The following is an 18583-nucleotide window of genomic DNA, read 5'->3' as shown; positions in this document are numbered from 1 at the left end:
CCTTTCCTAATGGGGACTTGGAACGATGCAAAAATCCTGTTGACCAGTCATACAGCCTCTAAGCACGCAGCCACTGTTAATATAAAACAATGAATATAAAACATAGGCACGCTAACTTGACCAATCGTGCTTTAAATCAAAGGAAGAGGGGGAAACAACGATCAGTTAACGTAGAGTGAACCTTTGCAAGGAGGCAGATCGATCTACTCGGCACTCGTGCAGTTCTGTCTAGCTTGAAAGAGAATGAGGCAGCGTCCCTACTGTCGGAAGCGTCGTTGTTTCTGCCATTCTGAAGATTCGGCGATAGATTAGTCGAGAAGGCCGTTGTGGGTTTGCGCTAGACCCTTTCAAACAACCAACTCTGCCGGACGGACGGACTGCCTTTCACCACACCAGGCATGCGCGCTTCCAACCGTAACAGCAGGGATAGGTTTCGCGTGTCAGCTGACTGACTGTGTGCGAAGGGTCTAGGTTAGCCTTTCAGTGCGAGCCCAGGACTCCCGGTCCCGGTCGTGTGGACTCCGCCTCTTGCAATGCTGCGCTGGCTGATAGGAGGGGGGCGTGAGCCGCAAGGATTGGCCGAGGTAAAAGCGTTTTCGGTCGTGTTGGTGTGTGCGGCTGCCCTCCCGCGCCAGTTGGCGGGGAGAGGGATCTGCTTTCAGGGTGACGAGAACGTCGCTTCCGTCATGAAGAAGCTGAAGTGCCCGGGTTGGGCACTCGTGTTTCTTATTTGCGAGATCTTTGCTGTGGAAGCGCAAGGCAGGCAGGGCTTTGACATCGCCTGATGCGCCTCTGGCGGGTTACCTTTTGACATAATGATAAATACACGCATAGCAGGAGCGATAGAGATGAACAGCTGTCAAAGGGTGCGTGTGTGTGTGTTTTTAAGAGGAACTTTGTTTTTAACTTTGAAGCTTCTGCTTCTATAATGAAACCGAGACTCCAGTCAGATGAGACGATGTGACATACCAGACTGGCTGTTCCGGAGCATCATTTTTTTTTAGGGGCGGGATCTTTCTCTGGAGCCACTGCAAAGCCTGTTGCCAGCTGTGTCAAGTGACCCAAAAGGATACAATGCTGGGTTGATAGTTTTGAAAACATTCGAGGGGCCAGGAAAAACAAAACTTGAGCATACATAGGCTGCCTTTTTGTATAGATCAGTGCAACTAGTACAGTACCCCCCTCAAGACTAAACACTGGATTGGAATGAGTCCAGAAAATCAGCCTTTTCCAAAAGAACCTGGAGCTATCCCACTCCCCACTGGCACTAGTACTTTATCCAAGAAGTTATATATTCAAAAGCTGGCAGTTTTCTAGGTGCAGAGAGTTAAGGGGGGGGGGGTTGTTTTTTTATTTTTTGTAGCATGTTGACCATGGCCTATTTCAGAGGCTCAGTAACTACTTCTTTGATCAAAGAGACCTCAACCAGTTTCTCCCAGCTCAGGCAGGAAGAGCTAGTCACACTTCTCGAAGGACTTGTTTAGATTCCCAGGCAACAGCAAATGAAATGTGCCATAACAAAAGTGTTAAGACAATTTTGAGGGCATCTCAGATAAAGATTTTATCTGGATTGGATGTGACAGCACTAAGCAGATGAAATGGTGGTAGAAAACACAATTATTTATCATCACTCCATGGAGCAGACTATAGAATCCAAATCTGTCCTGAACCCTTTTTTACTTGTACTCTGGTCTTCATCTGCACTTTTTTTTTGGTGCTGCTTCTTATTATACTAAAAAGCAAAATGGGCTGCAACTAGAGGGAGAGCTCTTTTTTTAAAAAAAGGTAAAGGTAATCCCCTGTGCAAGCACCACTGACTCATAGGAACTATGTTAATCAGGCAGAGCTCTTTAGCTCAGAGAACAAATGACTGAGGGGTGACATGATAGGAAAAAGGAAAGGTCCCCTGTGCAAGCACCAGTCGTTTCCGACTCTGGGTGATGTTGCTTTCACGGCAGACTTTTTACGAGGTGATTTGCCATTGCCTTCCACAGTCATTTAAGCGGCCCCGTGGCGCAGAGTGGTAAAGCAACAGTACTGCAGTACTGTGGTCTGAACTCTCTGCTCATGACCTGAGTTCGATTCCGGCAGAAGCTGGATTCAGGTAGCCGGTCCAAGGTTGACTCAGCCTTCCATCCTTCCAAGGTCGGTAAAATAAGCACCCAGCTTGCTGGGGGGAAAGTGTAAAAGACTGGGGAAGGCAATGGCAAACCACCATGAAAACCTTGTGAAAGCAACGTCACCCCAGAGTTGGAAACGACTGGTGCTTGCACATGGACCTTTCCTTTCCCCAGTCATTTACACTTTCCGCCCAGCAAGCTGGTTTACAAAATTATGCATGGGATAGAGTAGGTAGAGAAATAAGTACTTTTCTCCCTTTCTCAATATATAAGAACTTTTGAGCACACAATGAAATTGATGAGCAATTGATTTAGAACCAATAAAACAAAGTACTTCTTCACCAAAAGAGTAATTAACATGTAGAATTCACTGCTACAGGAAGTGAAGGCAGCTACAAGCATAGATAGCTTCAAGAGGGGATTGGATAAATATATGGAACAAATGTCCATCAGTGGCTGTTAGGCACAGGGTATAGATGGAACACTGTCTGGGGCACTGATGCTCTGTGTTCTTGGTGCTTGGGAGGTAATGTGGGAGGACATTTGGAGTTCTAGCCCTCCTGGTGGACCTCCTGATAGCACCTGGGTTTTGGCCACTGTGTGATACAGAGTGTTGGACTGGATGGGCCATTGGTATGATCCAACATGGCTTCTCATCTCATCTTATTCCCTCTAAGCTGTGTTATTGTGAACTAGCTCACAGTATTTTAGCTTCTGGCTCACATGTTTTTGTCTTAGCTTAGGAAATATGGCCCCAAGCAAACTAATTTATTCAGTAGCTCACAAGTTTAATGCCAGTAGCTTAGAAAGTATAATTTTTGCTCACAAGACTTCTCAGCTTAGAGGGAGTATTGCTTCTCATGCATTCTTATGCTCATATGGTTAGTTCTAAACCAGTATATTAAACAGAGAGCACAGCATGATCGACATTGGGACAATCATGTGGTTGTCATGGTGGCTCTGAGGACCTATTAAGGAAGCCTAGGGCGGGGGTGTCGAACTCATTTGTTATGAGGGCCAGATCTGACATAAATGAGACTGTGTTGAGCCAGGCTGGGCTGTGTTGGGCGGGGCCATGTGTACCTATTTAAGATTAGGTAGCAGAGATATAAACTTTTTAAAGAACATAAAGATGACTAAAGATTTTTTTAAAAAAACTTAAAATAAAACATGATTAAAACATTAGCACTTTTTGGTCTTAAAGCTGCTTTCTTAGTATTTCTCCCATGGGATCCAGGGAACTGGTCAAAGGAAACTCTGGCTCTTTCCCTTCCTCCCCAGGGGATCAGGAGGGGGAGGAATCTTAACCAATGGAGAAAATAGAGGTTTTGTTCTGTAGCTCCTGTGTGATTGAGCAAGCCTGGCTAAGCAAGCTGTGGTGCAGAAGGAAGCAAGAGAGGGCGAAGGAAGCAGATGAGCCAGTTGCTCTGGGGTGGGGGGGCTAATAAGATCCCTCTGGAGGCCTGATTCGGCCCTCGGGTCACATGTTTGACACTCCTGGCCTAGGGCCTCTAATGGTCAGAGTGCATTTATGTCAGCTCAGTCAGGGATATATTAGGCAGTGTGGTGGATGGAACACTAGGAAAAACCCTAACCTTTATGTTTGATGACAAGCAGTCATATGCCATAATTGCAGTGTGGAAGCATACAGTTCACAATTAATATGTTACCTTTAACAGGGATTAATAAACATATTGGCTACTATTATACTTGATGTGAGTCATAGCTGCTGGGCGCCATCCTATCTACAGTCTACAAAATGAATGTTTATTGATTTTAAAGAACCTAACATAACAAATTTACTGGTTTATGGGTTTATTTTTCTGACTTTATGGATTTCTAGAAATCTGTGCAGACCTTAGGTGAAGAACAAACACAAAATCCCTACACTGAGCTCCTAGTGCTAAAAGGTCATCATGATATTGTGCGGTTTCTAGTGTCAATAGATGATTACAGGTAAGATATTACTTTTATAATCTCCTTTTGTACCATAGGGATGACTTCAGTAAAAGCCTTTAGAATGGATTCTCTGTTTTCCTTACCAACCCTGAAGCAAAACTGACAGGTAGCTTGGATAAAGAAACTATGTGGGATGGGACGGACAAAAAACATATTCTTAGCTGAATTCTAAGTAAAACACACTCATTGTATGCTTTGCCAAAACATTTACAGTTCAAATACTGAAATTCTGTACAATTTACTTATGAATTCCTGAAACTTTATTTTTCTCCTAGTACAGTCCCCCTGAGTGGTTTTTATGCCTGCATTTATGCCTGCAAGCTATCACACTTCATATGACTATGATGCAGTGATATTAGAATATTGTAACCAATAAACATCATGTATATTGGGAGGCCAATACTTTGTCTACAATACATGTGTTTAATTTGAGATAATTATCTCCATGCAGAATAGTAACTGATACACTGAAACCATTTAGTAAATGCATCTGTTGTGTTTTATATCCTTTTCAAGCTTGTACTGTATGCAGGGCTTTTTTTGAACAGGGACGCACAGGAACGCAGTTCCAGCTGGCTTGGTGCCAGGGTGTGTGGCCTAATATGCAAATGAGTTCCTGCTGGGCTTTTTCCTACCAAAAAGCCCTGTGAGAAACAATGGTGATGTCAGGGGCTGTGGTCTAATATGCAAATAAGTTCCTGCTGGGCTTTTTCTACCAAAAAAGCACTGACTGTATGTTGCCTGTTACAGACTGCCTGTTCCCTTTGGCCTGTGAACCACCTCTGTCAATTGGCTGAGCAGCTATGTCTCAAAAGCCCTGTTGGAACAAATGACTTTAGTTTATTAAAATATATGTATAAATTCTATGAATGCACACTGAAAACTGGAGAGTTAAATGATAGGGTGGGAATTTGGAAGGAGCTCGGAGCTCGCAACCAACTAAGATTCCCCCCTCCAGCAACTTCACAGAGAATGTGGGTGACACTGTTCTCTGTTGAGGTGATTCTCCATATGATTTAGCTTGCAAATTGTTTGATCTGTAGCATTTCTGGCAATTTTACAGTGCAATCCTAAACAGAAAAGACCATTGATTTCAATGGATTTAAAGGGGCTAACTTTGCTTAGGATTGCAATTGGGCTTCTCCAGACTCCTTGGAGAACTATTGAGAGGAAGCTTTTGCAATAATGTAGGAATTGTTTGGCAGCTTTATACATTTATTTGGGAAGACCCTTCCCCCCTCCCCACAGCAGAGAAGACTCTGACAGATGGAACAGGCTGTGGTAGCTTTCGGAATGTCAATGATGTCTTTTCATCAATGATGTGTTTTTTTGGAAACTGGTGGTTCATAACACAGAGTCGTTCTTAAGTTTTCCATATTCATTTATCAGCTGCAAAGGATGATTCTCCACCCCTGAAAAAGAAAATCTGCTGATTTTTATTAACCCTGAATCCCTTGGATACAAAATTGTTCTTGATTCGTATTATAGTCACATAGATTTCTTGAGAACTACTTATGATGTTTAGAAGAAAATTTCCAAGCGAATTAAAAAGGGGATGGACTGTATCTCACTAGTAGAGTATCTGCATGTGTCCCAGGTTCAGTCCTCAGCAGCTTTGGCTAAAAGGATCGAGTAGTAAATGATGTGAAAGATTTCTAAGTGAGATCCTGGAGAGCTGCTGCTGGTCTGAATACCCTATACTGACTGATGTTCTAATTCAGTAGAAGGCAGCTGCATGTGTCTTCATCTGTTCAAAACAATGTGTGTTATATGGGTAGATTCTGAAAAGGTGTGTGTATGTGTATGCACCTACCCACCCACCCAAAATAACAATGTATTTGCATATAAACAATAACACATAACATACTACTTGAATAGTGTAGTTCAGCTGGAGTTTCTCATTCAGTTTACTGTAATATGCATAGCCATTAATTAAATTGTTAAACTGGACTCTTATTTGATTCTTTCTACTGCAATTAGCAGTTTTCCTTCATTTCTGCAATGGTTTTTCTTTAGTTTTCATAGTTCTTTCATTGCATTTTTGTCAACTATTGTAAGCTAGGTTTCACGCTTCAGCTCTTTAGATAATATCACCTTATTGAGAATTTTGCAGAAGGATTTTCTTGTTTTCTCGGTGGCTCAGCTAAAACCAGTGAGTGGAAAATTTTCTCAGATCGGTTTCTGAAGATTCTAAATAAATCCTGTATCAACCTAACAGACAGCTGCTTTTCACCTCTTTTCTTTTGTTGTTTTTGAACATGAAGAAAGGGTCATATTGATTGCAAGATCACTAAAGAAAGCTAAGCCTCAGCAAGAGTCTTCCAAAAAAATGGAATGAGATAAAATTGCAAGTAATACTCTAGCATTTGACACATTATAGTAGACTGAATTCATAACACATTTTAAGAATAGCTTTCTCTGTTGCTCGTTTGACCATTTGTTGCTCCTGCAGGAAACAGACAAGGTTATAGAGGATGGTGATCATGACTGGAAAAGAATCAGGTGACCCATGAAACACCATATTGGTAAAAAAAAATCCGTCTGCAGAATGAGGGTTTTGCCATGAGTCTTTCACATGAAATCCTATTCATGTTTCTAATTATTCTAAGGAAAGTCAAGTGACTTTTATACATTGAGATATAGACACTTTATTTTCACGTTTTGTAAATTCTCTCAGGCTGTGACATAGCATGCTATTACTAATAGAATACAAAAGTTTAGGTTTGAACTGAGTTTAATGAGAGTCCTCAGAGAATTTAGTAACTGTTGCCCGTTTGCACTGAAGCTGCTAAGAGAAGAGGAGATTGGATTTATAACCTGCCCTTCACTCAGAGTCAGAGTGGTTTACAATCTCCTTTCCCTTCCTCTCCCTACAACATTCACCCTGTGAGAGAGGATGGGGCAGAAGGAGCTCTTTTGAGAACTGTTCTCTTGAGAGAGCAGCTCTTTCAAAAACTGTGACTGACCCATAATGTATATGGAGGAGTGGAGAATCAAACCCAGTTCTGCCAGATTAGATTCTGTGCACTTAACCAAACTGGCTCTCTAATTAGCATATAATGTTTTAAAAAGGTAAAGGTAGTCCCCTGTGCAAGCACCAGTCATTTCCGACTCTGGGGTGACATTGCTTTCACGGCAGACTTTTTTTTTTTACGAGGTGGTTTGCCATTGCCTTCCCCAGTCATTTACACTCCCCCCCCCCCCAGCAAGCTGGGTACTCATTTTACTGACCTCGGAAGGATGGAAGGCTGAGTCAACCTCGAGCTGGCTACCTGAAACCCAGCTTCCACCAGGATCAAACTCAGGTCGGGAGCAGAGCTTAGGACTGTAGTACTGCAATACTGCAGCTTTACCACTCTGCACCACGGGGCTCTTATATTATGTTTTAGATATACACATAAGATATATTGGCCACTGTGTGACACAGAGTGTTGGACTGGATGGACCACTGGCCTGATCCAGCATGGCTTCTCTTATGTTCTTATGTGATGTTTTAAGTCAGGGCTGTTGAACTCATTTGTTATGAGGGCCGGATCTGACATAAATGAGATCTTGTTGGGCCAGGCCATGTCAGGTTGGGCCGAGCCATCTCGGGCCGGGCCATTTGTGTACCTATTTAAGATTAGGTAGCAGAGATATAAATTTTATAAAGAACACAGACAAACACAAATATATATTTTTAAAAAACTTAAAACATGCTTAAAATGTTAGCATTGGTCTTAGAAATGCTTTCTTTGTATTTCTCCATGGGATTCAGGGAACTGGGCAAAGGAAGCTCTGATTCTTTCTGTCCTTGCACAGGGAGAAGGAAGCAGATGACAGCCAGTTGCTAAGGGGCCTGATAGGAGACCTTTGAGGGCCTGATTCGGCCCCCAAACTGCATGTTTGACACCCCTGTTTTAAATGATCAAGACATATTTCCAAACATATAAGAACAAGCATCACCCAAGATTGCTGCAAATCCCTACTGACAGTATACGCAGCAAAACTGTGTTTTTCTCTGCACAGTGTATAACGCAGCTCTTAAATTACACATTACCTTGTAACTTGGTGAGTTCCTATGTTATCAGCTCATATAGTTGGTCTACTTGAATGAGCAGTGTTATATGTGAGGTGGGAATTTCTAAAATATGATGGCAGCAATCTGTGTGAGTAAGTGAGCTTGACAGTATGCTTCCTTGATTATATACATTCAGGGGTGGAATTCTAGCAGGAGCTCCTTTGCATATTAGGCCATACATCCCTGATTAAACCAGTCCTCCAAGAGCTTACACAAAAGAGCTTTGTAAGCTCTTGGAGGATTGGCTCCGTCAGGGGTGTGTGACCATGACCTAATATGCAAAGGAGCTCCTGCTAGAATTCTACCCCTGCATACATTTCTATGATAGTGTGAGTTCATGCCTCTCAGATTTCCTTGTTTGTGCACAAGACTGCTCTCTTGATAAAAGTGCAGATATCTTGAGTAATGTTTTTAGTGTTTTTAAGTATTCAATGGTTAATGTTTTAAACTTTGAATAGAAAATACAAGTAGTGCAACAACCTCATCAAGAGCTAATTGTTTTTTCGAACTTGATTGAAACAGTTTCTGTGGAATATTGTTAGTAATTTGCTTATCTTTAATTTGTAAGGAGTGTAATGAAAGAGAAGTGTCCTAATTGTATAGGTTTTTCATGTTGTGGTTCTCACTTTTTAGGTTTGCTGTTTCTTTAAATAATGTTTTGTGGTTTTTAATTTGTATTGGATGTTAGTTTTTGCTGAAATAAAGTATAGACTTTTAAAAAATCTTGTTTGTATTAGTAAAGATTTAGAAATTTATTTAAAGGTTTAGTTTTTGCTGATATCTGACCATCTACATCTGACAGCAAACTAATTCACAAGTTATTGTGTATAGCTTTAGGTAATATTTAACTATAAGCAACATATCCTTCAAATATGTGTGTCTGATTTTTGATTTCTTATTCACCAGGTTTGCATCTGCAGGTGATGATGGAATTATGTGTTTGTGGAATGCTCAGGTTTGTTTTTATTCAGAAATACATTTAATATATTTTGTTTAATGGATGTGATTTATGTTACAGCTGTTTTGGTGTTATAAAGGCAATCACAGGAGAAAGGATAATAAAATTACACACAAATAAAAATAACTTCACGTTGGTTATTTTTAATAATGTTGGTGTGGGTTTGGTGATGTTCAAATTGGAACCACTCCATTGAAGCTAGTGTATTAGCTAAATATAAGATTGGCTATTGGGGGTATTTGTAACATGAACATTTGTTTAAAAGCAGATGTACAAACTAAAGATTACAATTTGTAGATGATTACAATAGAACTATATGACCATATATTGTGAGCTTGATCAGTGTTAGAAAAATTGGAGGCATAATTGGCATTCAGCCTCCCTGTGTCTGCTTGCAGGATAGGGCGGGAAATAAATCCAAAAATTAAATTCTGATTATCAGTTTATTCTGACAGTCTGAATTGATGCATGAGCTAGTAAACTTTATATGCTTTTTAAAACTTTTGGAAAAGCCTCTCATCCAAGCTCCTGAGTAAATGTAATTGTCATGGAGCAAGAGTATGGGTTTACATGTCAAGAAGCAATGTGTAGAAGTAAAGGGATAGGTTTTGCAATGTAGTGGGGTTCCACAGGGATTGGAATTTAATTTACTTATAACTGATCTGAAATTTGTGGCGTAATATTTTTAGAATATTTTATATTATTATGGCTACATGCCCTAAAGGATATTACAGTGCTGGAACAGGTGAAGCCATAATTATAAAGGGGTTGGAGCTGCTTCTCTGAGAGGAAAGGCTAAAGATTTTCTGGGTTTTTTGTTTAGATAAAAGAGAAAGGAGATGGGGAGTACATGACAGATTTACAAAATTATGCATGGGGTGGAAGAATGAATAGAAAGAACATTTTATCCCCATCCCATGATGCAGTACAGAAAGGAATTATTTTTGCAAACCTTTCACTTAACTTGTGAGTTGCTATATGATGTAGTAATGGCCACTAGTTTGGCTGACTTTAAAAGATGTTTAGACAAATTTATGAAAAATAGGTCAAAATAGGAGTCGATTGCACCTTTAAGACCAACTTAGTTTTATTCAGAACATAAGCTTTCGTGTGCTCTTAAGCACACTTCATCAGACGAGGAATCCGGCACAGTGAGCAGAGCCATACGTAGCTGGTAGGCAGTGGCCAGATTTAAGAACCAATGGTACAGATTTAAGAACCAATGACAGAATAGTAAACTTATCTGGTAGGCAGTGGTTTAGAATGTAAAATGGTAAAAATATAAGATCCAATGACAGAATAGTAAAATTAACAAATTGAGGAAACCTTTGATCTGAGTAGCATGAGCATGCTACTGCCTACCCGCTATGTATGGCTCTGCTCACTGTGCTGGATTTCTCGTCTGATGAAGTGTGCTTAAGAGTACACGAAAGCTTACGTTCTGAATAAAACTAAGTTGGTCTTAAAGGTGCAATTGACTCCTATTTTGTTCTACTACTTCAGACCAACACGGCTGCCTACTTGGATCTATCTTTATGAAAAATAGGTTCATCAGTTACTATTAGCTATAATGATAAATGGAACCTTCATATTCTGATGGGGGTAATCTTCTGAATAGCAATGCTAGAGTCAATAACAATCATGACAAATGCCATTGTTTCTGTGCCTGCTTCTAGGTTTTCAGGGATTACCTGGTCGATCAGTTTATAACACAGAACACTGGACTAGGTGTACTGGCAGTCTGATCTAGCATATCTCTACTATAGCCAAATATTACACTATCATGTTTCAAATATAAAGAGTTACCAAATTACTGTATTTCCCAGTCTGCCTTGGACTAAAATTAATTTAACCCTGAGCATAGAATTTAGCATTTTGAGAACTGAAGCATTAATTAAAAAAAAGTGGGGCTGGAGGGGGATAGACAGTGACCTTGAAAACAGATCTGAAAATGTTTATTGAAGGTTAGATGAAATCTAGGCGAGGGAGAAGGGACGACTGTGTGGAGTTTCAGTTGGTAAAGGGCCATGGGTACCTCATGGCTTCTTTTTATAACCATGGATGCAATATATGTATATTTGATCAATTTTCTTATTTTATAAAGGTGATAGAATATAACTGTTCTCGGTTCAAAATTTAAATGATGAGTATACATAGCCCCAATTATGTCATCATATTAACCACCTATAAATATATGATATCATTAAGACTGAAGTGCTGATTAGTTTTTTTTAAAGGTATTGGCTTTTGTTGTAACAAAAGAAACTGAATACACAATTTTATTTTTTAATTCCACACTTATTTATATTGATCTTTTATAGTATTTTGTTTATACTCAGCAAATTTACTTTTCTTTTCTTTTCCAGACTGGAGAGAAGCTTTTTGAACTACATGCACATACTCAGAAAATCACAGCTATTGCAGCTTTTCCTGTATCTTATGCATGTGAAGAAAAATGTCATATGATTCTGACAGCAGGTGCAGATAGGGCTGTTATTGTATCCTTTAATCTGAACATAATTAGGCTATGAATTGACAGGCATCAGGGTGAATCATGGCTACTTGCTAAATTCCAGTGTTTGAGGTACTGCACTGACCAAATATCTGTCTTTGGTGATGAACTGATGTGCAAAAAAGAGCTGTGCTGCCTTCATCCATTGTATGAAAAAGTGGTCCATGTGGGGAAAAAGGATTATTTATGCAGATCTCCTTTGCCGTAAATGCAGAAAACTGCTGTAGAGAGTGAAAAGTCTTGTGCAGAAGTCCGGGTTGCATATTCAGTAGGTTGAAAGGTCCTATACAGTCTTTTTCCCTTCCCTGGTATGGTTAGAAGGAAGTGTTTATGGTACATCCTTAGAGACAGATGTATGGTGCATACAAGCACTGTTGTATTGTGGATATTTGGGTCAGGGTGATAGAAAGCGGACCAAGGCATCCAGTTACATCTCTCCTTTGTCATAGTTCTAACACTGGATATAGACATGTATATCTTGCAGGAGTTGCAGAATGAATAATGTACTGGGAAATCTTTCATTCCAGGATACTATATATCTTTAGAGATTTGAAAAAGAAGACCATAGAGTTATACCCCGCCCTTCTCTCTGAATCAGAGTCTCAGAGTGGCCTACAATCTTTACCTTCCCCCACAACAGACACCCTTTGAGGTGGGTGGAGCTGAGAGAGCTCTCACAGAAGCTGCCCTTTCAAGGACAACGTCCGTGAGAGCTATGGCTGTCCCAAGGCCATTCTAGCAGCTGCAAGTGGAGGAGTGGGGAATCAAGCCCAGTTCTCCCAGTACTTAACCAATACACCAAACTGGCTCAGAACAATTTGCCCATCCTGACATTCCTGCAGCACTTCATGTCTGAGTTCTCATCACATTTTTTACACTTCTTTTAATTTGCTAAGTCATATTTCTGCATATCTGGGGAGTCCCCCAAGTATGTCAGTATCCCTACTTTGCCTGTGAATAGTCCTGGTTCTGTGCCTTACTCAAGAGATTGCCCCTTGAACTGATTCATCTACTCTCAATGTTCTGTGCCTCCTGGTTCACACTCAATTCTTGTGAGACAGTTTTAAAATTTTACTTTCATAGAAATATATTTTTGTATACCTAGGGATCCCTTGAGTGTGTAGAAACCATATGTATATTGGTTGCTTTAGTTTAGTGCTTTCAGGATTGGTATGATGCACCCAAGCTGTCAGCCTCCAAAAAATCTTGGATGGTGTGAACAATTTGGCAGTCCTTCTGCCACTCTCATGGATTCCAGGATCCTATAAACTCTTAGGATCTTGAGCAGGCTAATTCCCTTTTTCTCTGACAGACTCTCTACTTCATGCAACATTCTGTGCTTTTGAAACATATTAGGCTATCTTGGCTTTGGGTTGCCTGGTTTTGTTGCTTTTGTGATTGGCAGGAGCCATAGAGTGTTTTTACATTCAGTTTGATCCAGAGTTTTAGAGTCTTCAAATCGCCTGCCACTGTTCCGCTTTAATTATTTTCCTTTTATATTTAAGCGTTTCAATTTGGGGGGGGGGTTGTCTCTGATCAGAGGGCAGCCGGAATACCAGTGCATAGTTAAATGTATACAATTGCTTGGAAATCGTGTCAACACTACAAAAACAATACAAATTTAAATCACTAGATGAGACAAGCAAAGATATGTAAAAATTTCAAGTGCTGTCAGTTCTCATGCAAATTACTGCACCTTGTTGTGGCTTTTGGAGTCTTTTAAAACGCAGGAAAACTTTTACAACACAAGTTTGAAACACCTGTAGAGAAAAGACCAGACCAAAACTAGTCTCGAGAAAAACACTTTTGTGGCGGCGTTGAAACCCATCTCACTGAAACAAATGTACCGTAGTTTTCGGACCATAAGACGCACTCCCCCCCCCAAAAAAAGTGGGGGGAAAAGTGTGCGCGTCTTATGGAGCAAAGGGAAGATAGGACGTACCTTCCTCCGGGGGGGGGGGGATCCGCTGCCTCCGCCTCCGATCCCGGCGCTCCCCCCGCGCCTGCCTGCCTGGCTCCAGCTCTGCTTCCAGCAAGTGCTGGGATTGCTCCACGCTGCCTCCACCGCAAACCCAGCGCTTCGCGAGCGCCGGCTGCGGAGGGGGCAGCGTGCTTCCTCTGTGCCTGTCTGCCTGGCTCCAGCTCTGATGCTTAAAGCAAGCGCCGGGATTGGAGGGCGGAGGGAGTGATCCTGGTGCTTGCTGTAAGCATCAGAGCTGGAGCCAGGCAGACAGGCACGGAGGAAGCACGCTGCCCCCTCCGCAGCCGGCGCTCGCAAAGCCCTGGGTTTGCGGTGGGGGCAGCGTGGAGCGATCCCAGCACTTGCTGGAAGCAGAGCTGGAGCCAGGCAGGCAGGCGCGGGGGAAGCACCGGGATCGGAGGCGGAGGCAGCAGATCGCCCCCCAGGAGGAAGGTGCGTGCTATGGTCCGGAGCGTCTTATGGACCAAAAAATACGATAAATGCCTCGGGAAGCAACGACGGGAAACAGTTATGAGAACATTATGTAATGTAAAAGGTGAGTTTACAATGCGGAGATAGAGAGTTGCAAACTGCTAGTGTAAAAACACTCTTAGTAAGTTCACTGAGGACAATAATGATAGTAACGTTGTTGCTACCTTCAGTTCCTTAATAAACAAAATCAGATTTGGGACTGTGACAATGGCAGGCAAATTCATAAAGTGTCCTGTTTTCATTCCACTGTAAAGGTAAGTGAAAGTGGAAGTTACTTTCATTTTGTGCATTGTATTATCCAATCAGAGAATTGTACAGTAGGACAGGAGAGCTCAGATTACTGCATTTGGTCTGATTTTTCACCTCATAGTTTTAGCAGCCTGTTTTTTCAGAGCAGTTAGGCTACGTTTAGGGCTAGATATGAGTGCTTGTGTTATTTTTTTATTTACTTTAGAAGCTGCTTAAAGCATGCATGCTGCATTCGTCACTTGTTCACTTACATGAACAATGTGTAACTGGAGTATTGAGGCCCACAAGTTTCAGTCATAGCAATTTCCATGTTGCCTGAAATGGGTATCTTTTGAGATTGTGGAAATGGCCTGTGGTGAGATCTGAGTTCTGAGATGCTATGCAGTTTTATTTATTTATTTTAGTGTTGCTTGTATGTACTTAGTTCCAATGAGCACATTAAGCAGCAGATGACAGTAGTTTTAAACGGCCTCTTAACGCAACTGCCTCCTGTGTACCTCTGCCACTTAGAGGAAGTGCTATGTGGAAGGCTCTCTCAGTACCAGTGAAATAATCCTTGATTATTTTTATATTTTCATTTAATGTGACATGGCAAAACTGAAGTATCACAACTGGTGTGAAATCAGTTCTGTGATTTGTAAAAGGTTAATTTTGGTTTTTGATTTCTTGAAAGCTAGAGAAACTCAAGAAATGAAGCATCATGGCTAATGTTTGTGTTCACATTGGTGGAGGGTTTTGATATAATTCTTTTAAAAGATATGAAAAGAAGAAGCTGATTGCTGTTATGTATTGTCTTCTGCTGGCAAAAGGGTTTGAACAGTTTAAATGTAAAAATGCCAAGTCTTAGTTATGTCTGCTTTGTGCCATCTTCAGTGAACTCTTTCTGAATCAATCTCTGTTAATTAATCCCCCTGTCTCCTGCATCAGAGATGTAATATCTTCTGTATGTATTATGTATATTTCTGAAAGTAGTACTTAAGATGTGTTTCATAAGAATTGAAGTCTTATGTTAAGTTGATCATTTTTTGAGGTTTTTAACTTTTTTAGTGGGGAGAAGAAAATCATTGTTATCTGTACATTATTGATGATTGCCATTGAAAAAAATTCCCTAAATAACTTTGTTATGGGGCATAAATCTGATTATCTAATTTGGTTTTACAGTGTTTGACAGTTCTTCAAAGGCTGGATGTATGGTTATCTGGAGGGAGCGATCTGTGTGTTTGGAACCGAAAATTAGATCTGTTGTGTAAGACAAGTCATCTTACTGATTCAGGTAAAAATTTTTTTTTGAATTAGTCATTAGTGAAGCTAAAATATAAATAAAATGGATCTATATTATGATACAAAATCAGCTTGGCAAAGACTCTTTAATTCTAAAGATAACATATATTAAATTGCCCCCTATTTTAAAAATGTCAATGTAATCATTTTTGAATTACAAGTACTCTGGGTCTCCTGTGTCCTATGAATTTTAGAATATGTCAAACTTCAGTAACTGTACATTAACTTAACTGAGCTAGGTCAATATGTTTAAATCAGTAAATGAATATATATCCCTTTGGAAATGAAATTAGACTCTTTCCAAGTAAGTCATGTACTCAAGGAATACACTTTAAATGTAAGATTCCAAGCAGACTTGTAACTATAATATATTAAATAAGCATTGAGTTACAAAAAAAGCACATGTAGTTTTTACATGTAGTGTTCTCTTATGAGGATTTTTTCAATGTATGATTTATTATTGCAGTGCAATCCTATTGAAATAAATAGTCTTAGTTTGGATTAACTCTCTTTAGGATTATTAAACTGGTTGAAAAGCCATTAAAGAGTTAACTCTAGCACAATCTGTAGTTTATAAACCAAACAAATATTATACTGTCCTAAAAGCAGAACAAGACTTTTAAGTCAAGGCACAAACAAGAAGTTTTCACATGTCTTAGTAATAGGTGATTATTATTTATTATTATAATTTTCAATAGTAAAATTATTATTATTATAATAATTGGTAACTTTCTACTTCACATAGTTTCCATATTCATAGTCATGCTTTCAAATTTTCTTTAGAAAGAACTAACCCTCTGGAAATGAAAGTAACTAAATTATTGGGATGTTGTGCTATTACTTTGTAATAAAATATGTTTTTGACTCTTTTAATAAAGATATCAGTGCAATGATTGAATTGCCAAAAAATTGTGTGGCTGCAGCTGTTGGCAAAGAATTGAGTGAGTATCACCATAAATACTGAAGAATAAATATTTGCATTTGTATTCACAACAATATATTTCAAGAATACTATTTCAAAATTGTGGAAAACTTGCCATATACATATTTCTGTCCACTGGCCAGAATCCAAATATCTGCCTGATGAGTTCTGTTTACCAAAGGGATTTTTGTGCTTGAATTTTAAAAAATTGTGTGTGTGTTATGAGGAGTCATGGCAGCCTCTGGTGACTGATTCCTACTGGGGGTCTGGAGGATATTCAGGAGATGGCTAAATAAAGCCTGCCCCCCGAGTCCTGGTATTCCAAGGAGGTCTCCCATCCAAGTACTTGCCAGAGTTGACATTTCTTACCTTCCGAGATCTGATGAAATTGGGCTTGCCTGGGTGAAAATAAAATTGTTTTATTTGGCTTGTTTATGGAATTTAGAAGTGTATGTAGCTTAGTTTTCTAAAACAAAATAGTGAATATACACATGCTGTAGAGACAGCTGCAGTTCTGCATTCTCCCTATAGATATAAAACACACACTGCTATAATGATATGTTAGTTACTGATAAAAAGAGAAACAAAAATCCTGGGGGAAATGGGTGCTGCAGGGGACTGGGACAAGGAAAATGTGTGCAGGATCTGGGAGATCTGATTTTTCATCTACATGGGTAGCAGTCCAGCTTTCATGCAATCTTCCTGAATCACTGCAGCAAAGCAGGTTTGAAAAGGTTTTAGGAAAGCCTGTAAAAACTTGAGAGGTACACTAAATCACCACAGTAATATGAGAAAATGGGAGTGTGGGGGTGGTCCCACTTCTCAGTGACATATAAGCTGTGGCAAAGAAGCCATGTCTAAGTGACTTAAGTCTTTCAATAACAAATGCAGTTATCACACCACTGCTCCGCCAATCTGGTGACCAGTGTCGTTAATGGAGACTCTGCTGATTATGCATGGAACCCTAGGTCAGAGCAATAATCTCTTCTGCTTACAGTAAAAAATATAGTATCTTAATAAACATCACAATGCCTTGGTAGAAATTTTGTCTGCTTTTTTTCCCTCAGTAATTCTTAGACTGAAAACTTCCAGAGATGGAACTGAGTGGGATGTCTTTGAAGTGAAACGCCTTCTTGACCATCAAGATAATATTTTGTCATTGATTAGCATCAGTGGTAAGACTTTGCTAGTTTAATTGTCATTGTGCATTGTGACCTGCAAAGTGTTCTTTTGTTACCACCTAAATACAGCTAAATGTTTTTAAAATTTGAACCCTGACCCCGTTTGTGGTCCTGCATGGGTGGGGAGAGCCAGCAGGGGTGACAGTGACCATGCCTGGCAATGTCCTGCAAGGCAGGACAGGTTGTGCAGGCAGCTTAGGAGACAGGCAACAGTGGGGAAATCTGGCCCTCCCCCTCCCAGGAGAGCCTATTATAGGGTCTGAGCAGGGCCCATGGGAAGGGGAGGGTACACCGGGGTATATATGTGTAAAAGCATGCTGTGCTGGCTGCGTGGAATACCAGCTGCTTTTTATCAGACTATTTTGACATCTCCTCTGATTGAATTTGGTTGTGTATAGTCTCACAGTTTGAACGCTTTTCCCTTTAATAAATTAATATCACAGCTATCATGTCCCTAGTCAAGCAAGTTAGCTTTACCACCAATGTAAAAATAATTCTCCCTTTGAGGGGGAGGACATCTTGTGGATGATTCCCATTCTATGTTTAGGAAGGCAGGAACAAACTTCTTCACTTCCTGTTCCATACTTGCCTAGAATATTCACATGGTACACTTGTACTTTGAAGGGAAAGTGGGATGATATAGTTTAATCTTCATAGATTTTGGCAGCTGATCAGAGCTGGTACTGGATGGGAGACCAGACCACCAAGAAGACTCTGTAGAAGAAGGCAATAACAAACCACCTCTGCTTCTCACTTGCCTTGAAACCCCCTTTCTAGGGTTGCCATTAAGTCAGTTGCAACTTGATGGCATTTACGTATGTATTCCTGTACTACATGTTTATCAGCCAAGAAATTATCAGCAATGTGAGCTCTGGCAGCGCTGATCTCC

At 40.3% G+C, this 18583-nt stretch overlaps 1 protein-coding gene across 2 annotated transcripts in view; it reads left to right on the top strand.

Annotated features, from left to right (window-relative positions):
• Positions 1-241: 241 nt before the first annotated feature.
• WDR41 (WD repeat domain 41) overlaps positions 242-18583 on the top strand; it is a 36637-nt gene continuing 18295 nt past the window's right edge. Inside the window, exons 1-8 of one of the 2 annotated variants that reach the window (XM_060235846.1) lie at positions 242-584; positions 3964-4076; positions 9046-9094; positions 11464-11595; positions 14253-14315; positions 15472-15583; positions 16470-16532; positions 17581-17688. In XM_060235846.1, coding sequence (XP_060091829.1) covers positions 534-584; positions 3964-4076; positions 9046-9094; positions 11464-11595; positions 14253-14315; positions 15472-15583; positions 16470-16532; positions 17581-17688 — 691 coding nt within the window. In that variant the 5' untranslated portion in view covers positions 242-533. The remainder of the gene's footprint in view (positions 585-3963; positions 4077-9045; positions 9095-11463; positions 11596-14252; positions 14316-15471; positions 15584-16469; positions 16533-17580; positions 17689-18583) is intronic. The other variant, XM_060235847.1, reaches the window with a different exon arrangement.

The sequence above is a fragment of the Heteronotia binoei genome, chromosome 4 (assembly GCF_032191835.1).
Source record: "Heteronotia binoei isolate CCM8104 ecotype False Entrance Well chromosome 4, APGP_CSIRO_Hbin_v1, whole genome shotgun sequence".
NCBI lineage: Eukaryota > Metazoa > Chordata > Lepidosauria > Squamata > Gekkonidae > Heteronotia > Heteronotia binoei.
This window is presented reverse-complemented; position numbering and strand designations above follow the sequence as displayed.